This window comes from Mustela erminea, chromosome 1 (genome assembly GCF_009829155.1).
Source record: "Mustela erminea isolate mMusErm1 chromosome 1, mMusErm1.Pri, whole genome shotgun sequence".
Lineage (NCBI taxonomy): Eukaryota > Metazoa > Chordata > Mammalia > Carnivora > Mustelidae > Mustela > Mustela erminea.
In genome coordinates, this window is record NC_045614.1 from 8,345,593 (window position 1) to 8,360,697 (window position 15,105).

At 55.3% G+C, this 15,105-nt stretch overlaps 1 protein-coding gene across 7 annotated transcripts in view; it reads left to right on the forward strand.

Moving 5' to 3' along the window:
- The window catches only part of SMARCA4 (SWI/SNF related, matrix associated, actin dependent regulator of chromatin, subfamily a, member 4), a 92,001-nt gene extending 78,279 nt beyond the window's left edge, over positions 1-13,722 (forward strand). For 4 of the 7 annotated variants that reach the window (XM_032311468.1, XM_032311479.1, XM_032311486.1 and 1 more), the window contains 5 exons: positions 9,362-9,470; positions 9,890-9,991; positions 11,361-11,493; positions 11,632-11,774; positions 13,227-13,722. In XM_032311468.1, coding sequence (XP_032167359.1) covers positions 9,362-9,470; positions 9,890-9,991; positions 11,361-11,493; positions 11,632-11,774; positions 13,227-13,259 — 520 coding nt within the window. In that variant the 3' untranslated portion in view covers positions 13,260-13,722. Of the gene's footprint in view, positions 1-9,361; positions 9,471-9,889; positions 9,992-11,360; positions 11,494-11,631; positions 11,775-13,226 lie in introns of those variants that run through there. The other 3 variants (XM_032311476.1, XM_032311501.1, XM_032311510.1) reach the window with 2 other exon arrangements.
- Positions 13,723-15,105: the final 1,383 nt, after the last annotated feature.

Here is a 15,105-nt window from a genome sequence, read left to right on the forward strand (position 1 = left end):
AGGAGCAAAGGGGACAGCATATGCAGAGGCCCTGAGGCCGAGGGCACGGGTGTCCTGTGTGCAGAGAAAGCCAGCTAAGGCCAGGGGATATCATGGGCTGAGCCTGCATTGCAGAACCTCACCGGGCTCCTCCTCCTCAGGGCTTGGAAATCTCGAACTGCATCAGGGATCAGGGAGCCCTATCGTTCACAGGCAGAGTTGGAACTGGAATGAAGAAAGTAAGTTGGAAGATAGGGATTTGGGCTTTAAAATCTAAACACGAAAATAAGTCAGGCACAGGTTCCAGGTCAGGTTGGGACCGGGTCACGGGGCTCTGTGTGCTGCCAGCAGCAGGTAGCCAAGGCGCTGTCTGCAAATGCTGGGCTGTGGGTGTGCGCTGTGGAGCTCACATCTGGGAGCTTGGGGAGTGGTTTGAGAGAAGGGTGTCTGCTGGGGGGAGCCACTGAAGCAGGCCGGCACCAGAGGACCCTCCATAGTACCTGTGCTCCCTGCTGGGCTTTTGAGTTCGACCGTGACCCGCTCGCTGTAGGGCAGAGTCATGGCTGTTGGGCAGTGGAGGGTCGGTGCCAGGTTTCCTGAACTTGATCCTACCGATGTGACAGGCGGGACCACTTGTTCTAGGAAATCCTCGCAGGTTACTCTCGATGGCTCAGGAAGCTGGTGGATGCGTTCAGGCTGCCGAGGCTAAGCCTCCCGGGGCCAAGCCCCACTGAGCAGACCCTCTCGGTCCCCTTCCTCCTTCCCCTTCCCAGCCATTTTAAAAGGACTTGGATGACTTGAGTGTCACGGACATCTGGGTTCACCATCCATCTCCCTGCCTCAGTTTCCAGCACAGAAGTAGAATCCCCCAAATGGGATTCTAGAGACCCCAAATGTGAGATACCGTGGGCCAGGCAAGCCGCCTGGACACCAGCCCTGAATCCATGTATACAGATCTTGAAATTTGGACAGTGAGGGGCCCTGGCCTCGTCTGTGGTGGCGACTTCGGCCTGAACCTGGCAGCCGCTGCCTAATTAAAACCTATTACCCCTTGCCCTTTGCCCTTGTGGGAAGCCCTGCACCTCCCTGTTGAGAATCAAAGAACAGAAGGTTCTTGGGAGTTGAAAGAGTTGTACGTTGATTTGCAAGAAAAACAGGCGATGTAGCAAGCCCCGGGGCAGGTTGTCTGGCTGACCAGTTCCAGGAAAGATACCTGCATGGGGCTCCAGGCCCCTCAGGACAGTCTCCTTTAGGGGGGAGAGAAAGAGGGTGGACACGCCAGGGAGCTGTTTCCTGAGGGGGCAGAGAGGCCTCAGAGTTCCCTGGCCTCAGCCATGGAAGGCCATGCAGCCCTTCATCTGGAGCCTAGGCCCAGGCTGGGTGCGCTCCAGCAGAAGCTAGCCTCTGCCTGTGGGTTCAGGTCTGGGGTCAGCACTTCCTGCCTGGCGCCCAGCCGGGAGCCCGCCCTGAGAAGTGCCCCGGTGAGCTGCCCTGAGCAAACTGCTGATCCCCGTCGGCCAGGCCCTGGCCAGCCTGGATGCGGGTGCAGGGGCAGGCCGGGCGGAGGGCCCAGTGGGGCTCTAGGCCACAGGAGGGTTAGTCCCTGCAGCCTTGCCGAGTCATGCTGCGGTTCCAAAGCTGCCACAGAATTTGCTGGATGCGGTTGCACCTGCCCTGTTTGTCATCCTGCCAGCTCCAACCCCCCGGGCTTCCCTCCCTGCTGGTGGTTGGTTGCCACAGTAGAAGAAAACAGGGCAGCTGTGTTGGAAGGAGCTTAAAACTAGTTACATATAAGCTCCAAACAGGACAGGACAGACCCTGGGCCCCAGAAATAAGTAGTTTTGGGTGAACAAGTCACACCCTCTGCCTCCCGCAGAGTTCCGTGTGCTGGTGCGTTCCAAGTGTGGGCTCCTTTTGCTCTCAGGGAAAGCAGTAAGGAAACGGTCATGAAAATAATCAACAGGTAAGACAGGAAGTATGAAAGGAAAATTCAGAATTGCTGGGAAAGGGGGGGTTGTGGACAAGAGGATGAATCAAAGGTTCGAGGTCAAGTAAATGAGAAATCACAAAAGAATAGATTTTAAAATGAAGCTAAAAGACAACTAGCTAAAGAATTGAAAGGTTAAGGTTTGAAGGTGAAACTAGTTAAAAATGTAAGTTAACTAAGCTTAAAAGTTTGGAGGGCAGGGAAGGGAAGGTGTGGAGATGGGTCTGTCTGCTCCAGCTGGACCAGAGGGAACCCTAGCACCCTAGGTTCCAGGGCGGGCATCCGGGGGTCCCTTCCATTTCAGAGGGGGCTTTGTGGCCTCCCCTACTGCTCAGCTGCTCATCCCGCTAGGGGCTCATTGTTCAGAGCACCTGCGGCCAGGAACTCGGACTCATTCCAGCCAGGAGGCGCGCTTCTCACGGCCCAGATCACCCAGCCCCGCTGAAGGTGGCCTTGCCCCCTTGTCCACCCACCCACCCACCATGCTCGCACGACCAGCTCCATAGGCCTCTGGTGGCAGCTCCGGAGAGAGCTGGGCTGGCTTTGCCTCTCGTCTTCCCCTTCTCTCTCGTCCTGAGACATGATCTTTGCAGTGCCTCAAATAGGTCCTCAGATAGTGCCTCAAATAGGTCAGAAGGTTTTCCAGAAACAAAATTTGAAAGTGAAATAACGAAACCCATTTGTTTACTTTGTTAGTATACAATTACTTCTTTTCTTCTCTGGGCTTCTGCTCTTTGTCCTTGTCACCCACAGCAAATGTCTTTTGAGCTGCTGCCACCACAAAGCATGGTGCGAGGCCAGCCCCTGCGGCGTTCGCGGCCTGCCTGGGGAAGCCGCCCGGGCACGCAGGGTATGTGCTGGCAGCTGGGAGCCTGGCTGGATCGTGATCTGGTTTCTGCTTGCTGTGTCATCCCAGGCTCTGCATCTTTTTTCACACCTCAGGGTCTTGCCTCCAAATCCAAATGGATTTGACGAAAATGTTAAATCCAGGTGCTTCCCTAGCTCAGGTTACTTGTTTCTTTTCTTTCCTTTTCTTTTTTTTTTAAATTATTAATTAACATAGAGTTTATCGGTTTCAGATGTAGAGTTCAGTTATCCCAAAGACAAGGAAAACAAAAGCAAAAATGAACTATTGGGATTTATCAAGATAAAAAGCTTTTGCACAACATCAGGGTTTCTTTAAAATGATGCTTGGATTGCGGTGTTCACCTGTATTAAGAAACACGTGCCCCCCAGATGTGTCCTTGGCTCATTTGAAACTGCAAGCTCATTAGACACTTAACCAGCATCATAACCTACAGCTAGTCTTGGCCTTGGCACCTGTACCCTGAAATAAAGCTTCCCCACCCTACCGGGAGAGCACAGAGCCAGCAGCCCGCAGACCGTTATCCTCAGCCGGCTCGCTGGTGGACACCCTTTCCTCTTCCTCGTGTGGGAGTCAGAATTGTTTCTGTACCTTGCAGCCCTAAGTCCAACAGAACTGGCCCTTTCAGCGGGTGGAGGCTCTTCATAAAAAGACTTTGTAACTAAGTAGATCAGATTTCTCTGTGTGTGATCCTCAAGCTATCCTTGATTTTGTAACAGTCAAAAAGCTGAACCTAGGGGCAACTGGGTGGCTTAGTGGGATAAGCCTCTGCCTTCGACTCAGGTCATGATCCTAGGGTCCTGGGATCAAGCCCCGCATCGGGCTCTCTGCTCAGTGGGGAGCCTGCTTCCCGGCCCCCACTCTCTGCCTGCCTCTCTGCCTACTTGTGATCTGTCAGATGGATGGATAAAATCTTTAGAAAGAAAAAAAAAAAGCTGAACCTAGAAAATAATTATATACTAACGAAGTAAACATATGGGCTTCGTTATTAAACTTTCAAATTTTGTTTCTGGAAAACCTTCTGAGATGCTGTTTCAGATGGTCTGCAGCTAAGTCAGTTTTGAAATTGCTGAGCTGCTCTATCCGGGACCTTGCAGGCTCAGTTTGCTGATCAGAAGTCAAAAGAGAACATGGTCCAGGGCTTGAAGATGTCCCTGAGCGATGTCATGGGAAGATGGGCTAAACTGGACTCAAGGGAGGAGAGCAGGGCTGAGGGACAGAGAGGGGGTCCTTCCTGGCAGTATGGGACCACCGCCGTGCCTGGCTAGCAGGGTCTGTCTGGGGCACCGTCTTCACTTGATTGCTTGTGCCTGCCTGGGGACAAAGGGATAGTGCTCTGATCTACTTGCAATGTCTGCACTGGTCAGAGGATTAGACAGTGAGGACACCAGGCACTATGTTGCCATCCCTGATATGGACAGACATTTTTCTGTTGTTTTTAGGATTCCCACCAGTGGCCAGCAAACCCACAAAAAAATAACTCTGCCCCACCGGCTGTGTATGTATCACCCTGAATTTAAGAATGGAGGATTTTAGAAAAATGAACAATATAATATTCCAAGATATGAAATTAAAGGAAATTCACATTTTGTTGTTCACAGAAGAAGTTTTATGGGAACGCAGCCAGAGCTCATTTTTCTGCATCTTGTCTGTGGCCACTTTTGTGCAACAGTGGCAGAGTTGAGTAGTCATGATAGAGATGGGATAGCCCGCAAAGCCTGATAGAGTTACACCAGTGGTTGACAGGAAAAGGTTACTGACCCGTGATTTAGAGCAGCGTATGGGAATGGGTAGGAGGGGTCCCGACTTGGTCGTGGGGGGTGACGTGTGCGGAAGCCCTGTCTGCCACCGGCTCTCATTGCTTCTCTGGTTTCTCTCCATCTGTTGGAAAGGCTTACGGCGGGACGGCCTCTTTGGTGCAGAGTTCGTGGTTCGGTTCTGTTGTTCTTCCTCCCCATGTTGTAATTTTGCTTTAAGGACACAGTGAGGGGACATTTGGACTTCTGGGCTCTGTGTGTCAGGAAGCTAGTTCTTTGACCTTCATGTCTAGGGACTCCTTTGGCTGGAAGGCTGTAGAGGAGTTAGCAAACACTAGCTTTTGGGACCCAGAGCTGTCTACCACCTCCCCCCTTACCCCATGCAGTGACCTGTGACTGCCACAGCTCTGGGCTCCCTCTGTCCTGAAGGCTTCACACCCCAAGAGGAAAGCAACCTCTGTTTCCTCAACTCCGCAGGGTGGGTTCTGACTGGCCAGCTCGTGTCCCAGGCCTTTGCCTGGACCCGTCACTGAGACTGGAAGGGTGAGGTACAGCACTTGGCCCAAGTCTTGGGCGAGAGGTTGGGACCAGCGTTGGGCAGCGCCACCAGAACCCTGAGTTGGCATGGGGAGGGCTTACTTCCTTAGGGAGGCAGCCATGGTGGGTTGAGTAATAAAGGCCCTTATCAGGGCTCTTCAGGATCCAAGAAGGGCGTGTACTACTAGACAGAGCCCTGCCCCAACAGAGAATTAGACTCGCTGCCAAACCTCATTCAGTGAGAAGCACCCACTGGCCTAGACTGGGGAGGAATTGGCAGCTTCAGGCAAGGGGCCCTGACTGCGTCCCATGTCCTGTTGTAATGGGGACTGGGCAGTGAAAGAGGGAGAAGGAAATCCCTGCTCTGGGCGCTGGCGTCAGGAGGCGTGAGGGGAGCGCCCTCGTAGTCCTCACGGCCACAGGCAGCAGGGACAATGGCTGCTGCTGCTCCTGTTGCCGAACGAGGTGAGCGCCCAGGTGGTGTCTGAGTGGAAATCACAGCCTCAGGATTTTCCCAAGCTCCTTTACTCCCAGGTTACTCTGCCCGCAGAAGCTTCTGAGAGCAAGGCTCATAATACAGGAGGCTAACAGGCACACAGCAGTGCCCTTTCAGGGCAGGGGGTGGTTTCTGGTAGTCGCTGCCAGTTCTTTCTGGAATGGGGTGGTGTATAAACGACCATGCGGTGTGGGGGGCGATGAGGCGCCCTTGTTCAGAGATGACCTTTGTGACACCCAGGTTTGCTCCATGACCACTGAGACTCTCACCCTGAGCTGTTTCTTCAGCAAACGTTTATTGAGCACCGGCTTTGTACCAGGCTTTGTTCTAGGTGACAGAGATAGAGCAGGAAGTAGAACCGGCAAGGCCTCTACCCTCATGGCTGCCATTCTAGTCTAGCGAGGACACAGACACCCAGGATTTGGTTGGGAGAAATGACACTGATCTGGGTGACTGGCTTCATATCTAATAACGTAAAGAGGTTGAATTGTCAACATTTCTAGAACGCAATGCAGTACCGCTGTGACGGGACAGTACTGGTAAATCGGAATTTGATTCAAACTAGGATCCGTTCATCAAAAGATATCATCAAAAAGTAAGAAGACATGACATAGGATGGAAAAGGGGTTTGCCCAGAGGACTCTGTGGAGGAGGGTAAAGACGTGAACAGATACTGGCCGGAAAGAGGTTGTCGGGGGACCCTCCCACCTGTGAAGCGGAGCCCGGGTTCACTGCTCATCAAGGAATTGTGAATTAAAGGCACACGGAGGTAGCAGTTCGCACCCCGCGTGTGGAACAGCCGCACTGACCAGGAGTGACGGCAGGTTGAGCTGACCAGATGAGAGCCGCCCGGCCCTGCTCTGCAGCGCTACCCCACCCCCACCCCCCGTGTATCCCAGAAGTGCCGGCCGGCCACTCCGACATGAGTGTCCCCAGCCACGTGCTGCCGGATACCCAGAACTGGCGCAGCCCAGGTGCCCACCTGGGGCATGAGGCAGCTCCCAAGGTGTGGGAGCTGCCCCTGCGTGTGCCGCAGAGACAGTTGTCAACAGCAGTGAGGGGACAGCCAGGCCTGGGAGCTGACTGCGCCGGGCCCCCGTCATCAAGTTCAAGAAGAGGCCAAGCCCACCCAGGTCCCAGAGGTCAGGTGGGCTCTCGGGAGCCTGGTGCACCTCGGGATGCTGAGCGCTGAAGATCTCATATCTCACATCTTACATCTCACATCTGACGATCTGTAAGAGGGGGTGAGGGGCCACAGAACCTCGGGGGAGCGGGCACTTGCTCTGAGGTGACGTGAAGGCCGCAGCTGGGCTTCCCAGGGAGCAGTGGCTTTGATGATCCCGAGGGGGGCGGAGAGAGGGGTACTGAGGTCAGAGCCCTGGAGGGCCAGGCCGCCACCACAAGGACTTTGGGCTTTGTGCCCAGTGAGGTCGACAGCTGTGACTTTTCCGCCACTAACGCAGAGGGGAGGAGGGCTGGCGAGGGAGCCTGGAAGGCCCATTTACCAGGCTCTTGGCCCCAAGCTGGCCTCAGCAGTGCCTAATGGCAGGGTGGGGGTCTCCAGAGGACTTCTAAGGATTAAAAATGACATCTCAGCACTTAGGCAACTAAAATTTAATGGCAGTGATGTGCTGAGAGAGGATACCTTTTAAAGTCCCCCATCATCCTGGGGCCCTGTCCCTCCGTCCCGTGTGCCCAGTTCCGGGCCATCTGTCCTCCGAGCTCACTGCACCAGGGAAGCATCCGGCGCAGGTGGCCACCTGGGCCTTCATTCCTCAGTGACACCCTTATTCCATAGGTTTGTAAAAGGAGCCCCATTGCTCCCCGTTCTTTCCTGTCTCCGCCAATTTCTTAGCCCAGTGGAGGTGAGTGGGTTTTATGACAAAACTCTCCACTGTATCCCAGCACCAGGGTCTTACTTCATGAGCTCCCTCGAGGGCCACACACATCCCGCGAGGCCCAGCCACCTTCATGGATGCGACAGATGAGCGCGGAGGCGCGTAGCCTAGAGAGCCTGGCCTTAGCGCCGGGCACAACACATTCCACACCCACCAGTGAGCAGCAGAATGGATGTAGCGGGTCACCTGGCGTTTCTAAAATGTGAAATGATGGAGGGAACATCAGAGTTCATCTCACTTGGCAAAGGCAACCCCGTGCAGGGAAACCCCGGGTATTTTACGGCTGCAGGTGCGTGTCCGGGTCAGAGTGAAAGCTGTGGCTCCCGCCGTGCATCCTGATCAAAACTGTGATGAGAAGGGGGAGCTCTCAGAAGGTTCCGGGGGGACAGCAGGACGCGTGCAGGTGGCTTGCAGCTTGGGTCTCCCTCTCCCCGGCCGAGTGCCCAGTGCCTTCTGATTTCAGTTCTCCTCTTCAGAGATATGCAAACAAGCCCCAGCTGTCCATGGTGAGCCACCCATAGCCTGTTCCCGCAGAGAAGGGAAGCCTCCTACTCCGGAGGGCATTTCAGGGTTCCCTGGCCAGATGCCCCAGATGCCACGATTGCCTAAAGGAGCAGCTTTGCCAACACCGCGGGATCCTAAAAACTTTGCTCTTTCGGGGTTTCTGGCACATTACGGGGCCCCTGGTCCTCCTTCCACAGTTGGGGTCTCCTGAGCGGCCGGCCGCACATACAGGAGCTGGATTCTGGTCCCCGCACCTTGCTGGCTTTGGACAGCCATCAGCATTCAGTCCTTGCTCTGGGCTGGACACTTGACACACATGTTTCCAGCAAGCCCTGCCCAGACACAGCCTGCCTTGGGCTTCTGCCTTCCAATCTGTCATCCCAGTGTGAAGGGTGCCCACGCTCAGCGAGGGCCAGCCCCGCCCCGCCTTCCAGGGTGCATTTTCAGCCACATCCTGCCACGTTGGGTTCAACTGGTCACAGATGAGATTAGGGCAAGCCTTCGGACAGAGCCTCAACCAGGTCACCGGCCCCCCAGGGTAGGGTCCACGGCTCCAGGCTGATGGAACAGAGAGGGAGACTGAGCTCGTAAGAGTTGTCGGCTCTCGTCCACCAGTCCTTAAAGCGCCTGCTCCCTCCGTTCTCAGGCAGGCCCAGGAGTGATGTCCCCTCTGAGCTCCTGTCCCTGGACAGAGCCAGGTCTGGGTGTGGCACAGCCTGGCGCCCAAGTGCATGGCTTGTCTTGAAGTGAGGCCTGGGAGATGGCACTTGACACCCTGCCACGTCACAGAACATCTTTCCTCTGCTTCCTTGTGGAAAACCAGGGCTTTCCCAATGGCAAGGGCTAGAAAACTGCTCGGGTCTTCCCTTCGGGTCTCTCTGGGGAGCATCTCTCCACTGGTTTTAGCCAAATTCTCTGAAGTTCACGGCCCCTGAGTGTGCTACCTGTAAGAGACACGCGTGCAGAAACTGGTCTTTCTCCAAGAACACATACTTACTGCTCCCGACATATAAGCAAACTGATTTTTGCATCGTACATAAATGCAGTTGTGATTCTGCCTCTTTCAAGTGCTGAGGCTTTGGCTGCTTGGCATCTGCTGATATTCCCTCCAGGAGCTGGAGGGATTGGGTGAGGGCTTCAGATGCATCCCCGGCTCCTCTGGGCTTGTTTCCCTCAAGAATGTTTCAGAACTCACAGGACAGTACATATACAGGAGATAACTCCTGAGTGCTTCGAATTTCTCATTCAAGCAGCGGGTGGGGGCCGGGGGCCGGTGGGGGTGGGGCTCCCCCAGCTGGCAGGACCTGTGAGTGACGCCCACTCTGTCCCGCCTTGCAGTAGTAGTGGACGTCAGCTCAGCGAGGTTTTCATCCAGCTGCCTTCCCGCAAGGAGCTGCCCGAGTATTACGAGCTCATCCGCAAGCCTGTGGACTTCAAGAAGATAAAGGTAAGCCTGGCATGGGGTGTGGGAAGTGTGCCCACATCGGTGTTTGGGGGATCTGAGCCAGTATCTTCCACGTCTGGGTGCTACTGGGGTGTATGGGACAGATGACCCTGGAACAGACTAGGCAGAGCCTGAGCTGTTGGACCCAGTCACAGGCTCTTGGGGTTCCTCATGGCCTCAAGAGCCCCAGCAGCCCAGTTTGTGGGAAAGGGTCCTAAAACTGTTGATGGGCAGCCAGCATTCGGGGTTCCTTCAAGGTTACCCATGACCTAGGCTTCAGCTGTGCAGCTCTGTGCTCAGTGGGCTTGGGCTTCCAATCTGTACAGAGGTCCCCAGAAGACAGGGCTATGACCTAGTTAGGCAGAGGGACTCCTGAGGCACAGGGCAGAGTCCTGTAAGGCCGCTTCTCCCTCTACCCACAGGAGCGCATCCGCAACCACAAGTACCGCAGCCTCAACGACCTGGAGAAGGACGTCATGCTGCTGTGCCAGAATGCTCAGACCTTCAACCTGGAGGGCTCCCTGGTGAGGAGGCCCCGGGGGGCAGTCGTGGGCAGGGCACCCACTCCTGGCTTTTGCCACCTTCGCAACTAGGCCCCAGTCCAGCAAGCTGCTTGCTCTGTCTTAAATTGACTGATTAAGGGGCAGCTGGGTGGCTCAGTTGGTTGAGTGTCCGAACTCCTGATCTCAGCTCAGGTTTTTTTAAGATTTTATTTATTAATCTGAGAGCACAAGCAGGGGGAGAGGGAGAAACAGACTCCCCACTGAGGTGGGAATCTGATGCAGGGCTTGATCACAGGGTCAATGAGTTCAAGCCCCGCTTTGGGCTTCACACTGGCATGGATCCTACTTTATTTTATTTTATTATTTTTTTTTTTAAAGATTTTATTTATTTATTTGACAGAGAGAAATTACAAGTACACTGAGAGGCAGGCAGAGAGAGAGAGAAGGAAGCAGGGTCCCCGCCGAGCAGAGAGCCCGATGCGGGACTTGATCCCAGGACCCTGAGATCATGACCTGAGCCGAAGGCAGCGGCTTAACCCACTGAGCCACCCAGGCGCCCCATGGATCCTACTTTAAAAAACAAACAAAGGGGCCCCTGGGTGGCTCAGTCGGTTAAGCATCTGCCTTTGGCTCGGGTCATGATCCCAGCATCCTGGAATCCGGTCCCACTTGGGGCTCCATGTGCAGTAGAGAGCCTGCTTCTCCTTCTGCCTGCCCCTTCCCCTGCTTCTGCAGCTCACTCGTGCTGTCTCTCTCTAACAAATAAAATCAAAAACAACAGGTTGATAAAAGAATTCTCAGCCACTAGAAATATTTTGTCAATTGTGAAAGCAATGTATTCCTTACTAAAAGAAGCAGAAAGAACAACAAACAGATTAGAGGAAATAAACTCAGTCTGATCCGTCCAGGATGACCCTGTGAGCAATCCAGTGTACATGCTGGAATTTCACTTTGAATTCATTAGTGACTCCTTGAATCGTGTGGATGTGTCCTTTCCTGCAGTGAAATCAACATACACAACCTCAACTCAGCAAACTTTTCCTAAGTGTGCTATGGATAGATTGTTCGTTGGAAAAGAGATTTTACAGTCTTAAATTTGGGGGAAATGCTACTTTAAACAAGGGATATGTGTTTCCACCATTGCTGCAGACCTTTTCAGAGCCTTTAAAAGCATATCCTCACTGGGATTCTTCAGAGGGAGGGAGGAACTTGTAGTTCTTCCTAAACTAGCACATCCACACTTTTCTCCACGTCTCATGTTCTCTTAGGCCCTGACTGGGAAAGGGTTACGGAGGGCTCTCTGCCCTGCACAGGCTGTCCTGGCCAGAGGGCAGGGTCAATGGCCCCTTTCAGCCCCCAGCCCATGGAAACCCCACGTGTCTCTTTTTAGATCTACGAAGACTCCATCGTCCTGCAGTCGGTTTTCACCAGCGTGCGGCAGAAAATCGAGAAAGAAGATGACAGCGAGGGCGAGGAGAGTGAGGAGGAGGAGGAGGGCGAGGAAGAAGGCTCTGAGTCTGAGTGTGAGTCCCAGCGGCGGTGGTTGCGCAGACCAGCGTCACAGCCAGGCCGCTTCCTGCCACCCCTGACTCGGCTTGCCGTGCTCTCCCAAGCTCACATCTTTTTTCCTTTTCCCCCGCTCTTTCTGGTCCCTACCCCAGCCCGCTCCGTCAAAGTGAAGATCAAGCTGGGCCGGAAGGAGAAGGCGCAGGATCGGCTGAAGGGGGGCCGGCGGCGGCCGAGCCGCGGTTCGCGGGCCAAGCCGGTGGTGAGCGACGACGACAGTGAAGAGGAGCAGGAGGAGGTGAGTCCCCGGCACTGGCGGCAGGAGCCGGTGGCCGTGGCGGGCCAGTCTTTGGAGCTCTGTCCGCGTGCCAGGTCTTGGACCCTTCTGTCACAGCCTTGGGTGGGTCAGTGCCCCAACACCCCACTCCACAGATAGGGAGACTGAGGCTTGGGGTTGGACACGGCACGTAACTCCAGACCAGGTCCGTGTGACCCTGGTGAACCAGTGCTCTGAGGCCGGTGGGTGCAGTCGCCTCTCCCAGCACACTGGGCCTGCCATGCTGAGGCCAGTGGGGCTGAGTCTCTATCGAGGGTGGGGTCAGGAGACCCTGGGATGAAAGATGCCATCAGACAGGCCCCTATCTGTCACTCCTGAGCAGACACAGCCCCCTCTGTAGCTGAGGCTTTCATGATGCCCTCGCCCTGGGTGACACACGTGCTTCGCCACCGGGTCTCTGCTCGTGGCTCTGTTCTGGCCTCTGTAGGACGATTTCCAATCAGTGGTGGTGGATAAAAACAAAAACCAAAATCCCACGATCTAAAATTACCAAAACAGTGTGGAACAGGCCCCGTGAATCATGCCACGAGTGGTGTCTGTGTGTCGCCTCTGCCCCAGAGCGGCCGCTTACCTTACAACCAGGGAGAAGCGGCAGGAGCATCGAGCCCACAGTGGCCCGCTTTGTGGGTATGGAGGATGGTGGCAACCCGTCTGAGCAGACTCTTGGCCCCCTGGCTGGGGCCTCAGTGCCCAACCCTTCCCTACTGTGGGAGACCGGCTGTTCACTTCACTTCGGAGCCTCAGTTTCCACTTCTAGAAAATAGGGAGGCCACGTGGATGTCCTGGGGTCTGGCCCCCGGCGGAACTCCAGTGCTGTCCCAGGGTTGCTGTTTTTCTCATGCAGCCATTTGTAGTAATTGCAAAATCTGGAGGCTCGGAACAAACGTGACCATGTCGCGGTGACCCGGTGAGGACATTACCGATGTCCTGGCCGTGGAGCGCTGGCCTGTGTTTCCAGAGAGGAGAGTCTGGGCCGTGAAGCTCCCCATCTGCCCAGTCCTCATGCGGCAGAGCATTCTGTGGCCCTTGCCAAGCTTTTCAAAACGTTTGTGCGGTAGAACAAGCATCCTACATAGAAATAACCACGGTGGTCTTGAAGCTGCAGGTCAGGGGCACAGGGACAGGCACATGCGGTGGGAGGAAGCACAGAGGGCCCAGCGAGGCTCCCGGATCCGAGGAGAGTCCGTGTGGGCATAGGGGCCAGCCCTCCGGAGATCCGCGACACAAGCATTTGGCCATGGCGCCAGGGGCAAAGCCAAGGGCTGCCACACCTTCAGCCTCATGGTGCCCCTCGGCTGCCCGCTCCCCCCCCTGCCCCGCCCCCAGTGAAGGCAGTCAATGAACGTACTTGACCCCAGGGGGGCGCCCTCCACAGTGGGGCTGACCATGCTCTCTCCTCCTGTCCCCCTCCAGGACCGCTCAGGAAGTGGCAGCGAGGAAGACTGAGTCCCAACATTCCAGAGTCTCGACCCCGGGCCCCTGGTTCCAGAGCCGAGGCGGCGTAGCCCTTAGCAGTAACGGGTAGCAGCAGATGTAGTTTCATACTGAGGGTAAACTGTATAAACGAAAATCTTCCATATTTATACGGCAGAGAAGATGTAGGACTGTTTGTGTCTGGCCCTGTCCTGGCATCCGTAGCGTTTGTAACAGCATTAACTGTTGAAGACGAGAATCATGACTCGGGGAACACGCGACACCCGCTCGTCTTTCTTCTCCCGGCAGTACACTTGCGGCCGCAGTTGGGAGTCACTGTAGTTTCCGCCGTGGATGCACGCGTGTGGCCATCCACCCCTCGTACTGTATTCTGTGGGGCAGGTCAGACTCGCTGGGGCCGGGGGCCGCAGGCCCGGCGGGGTATGTCAGTGTCACTGGATGTCAAACAGTAATAAATTAAACAGACAAAACTCGCGGCCTTGCCTTCCGTGGTAGACTCATTCCAGGCTCCCTGCGGTGTCCCCGATGCCTTGCGGGCCCTGTCCTCCTCCCATCACCGCATCCCGTGGGTGTTCGTTTCACGGGGGAGGACACTGAGGCCCGGGCAGAGAGAGAGAGACCTGCCGGTCCTCACACCATCTGATCTCCAGCTCAGGCTCTTGGGCCTGCCGGTGCCACGGCCATGCGGGGAGCAGGCAGCTCGGTCCCTTCCCTGTCTGCAGCCGAGGGTGACAGCCACAGAGATGGGCAGGGGCCACACAGGTCAGTGTCGTGGCCTGGGAAGCCCAGGGCACTGTGGAGCTCTATGACGGACATGGAAGTCTCCAAGATAGGTGATTTTTTTTTTTTTTTTTAAGATTTTTATTTTTTATTTGTGAGAGAAAGCACCCAGGTGAAGGGGTAGCAGCAGGCAGAGGGAGAAGGAGACTCCCCACTGAGCAGGGAGCCCAGTGCGGGACTCAATCCCAGGACCCCAGCATCACGACCTGAGCCTAAGACAGACACTTAACCAACTGAGCCACCCAGGCATCCTAAGATACGTGTATTTTTAAAATATATATTATTTAAGTTGTATAAAGACGTGGGCCCCTGGGTGGCTTAGTCAGTTAAGCATCTGCCTTCAGCTTGGGTCATGATCCCAGAGTCCTGGGGTCGAGTCCCGCATCACTTGCTTCTGCCTCTCCCGCTCACCCTGCCTGTGCTCTTCCTTTCTCTCCATGTCAAATAAAAAAAAAAAGTCTTTAAAAAATGTAGGAAGATGTGTTGATGCCCATAACAGAGAGACTTTCTGATCCGGCTCTGTAGGCCCGCCTCCCCCACAGCCTGCAGCTGCTGACGTTTCTGCTCGGACCTGGGGTTTTGTTTTTAGGCGTCTTCCTCGAGCAGTCCCCCCTCGCCGGCCTGGCTTCCAGGTCAGCCGGTGACGGCTCGGGCTTTGTATTCAGACACCTGACTCGCTGAGGCTCCGCACCAGTGGCCCCGTGCTTAGGCAGCTTTCGAGTTGGCCCTGCCTCGGCTTCCCACCGCCCTCTTTCACGTTTTCTCAGCGCATGCACACGGCCTCCCCTTGGGCAGGCTGTGTGGAACTGCGGGTGGACGGGCCTCTCTCCACCTCTCCCAAGCAGGTGCGTGAACTTGCGGGTGCACCCAGCTTTCTGGCCTGTTGCTGATCCATGGTGCCAGCTGTGGTTCTGTCGTTCTCTGGGCCTTTCTGTTGCCTGTGTGCCCAGCTGAAGTTACAGCCAAAAACTCGCTCACTGCCTGCTTGACGGTTATCCCTAGTTTGCAGATGAGAAAACCTGCACGGAGAAGGGAAGCATTTACCCCAAGGCTGCACTGCCAGTCCCAGAGCCACTAT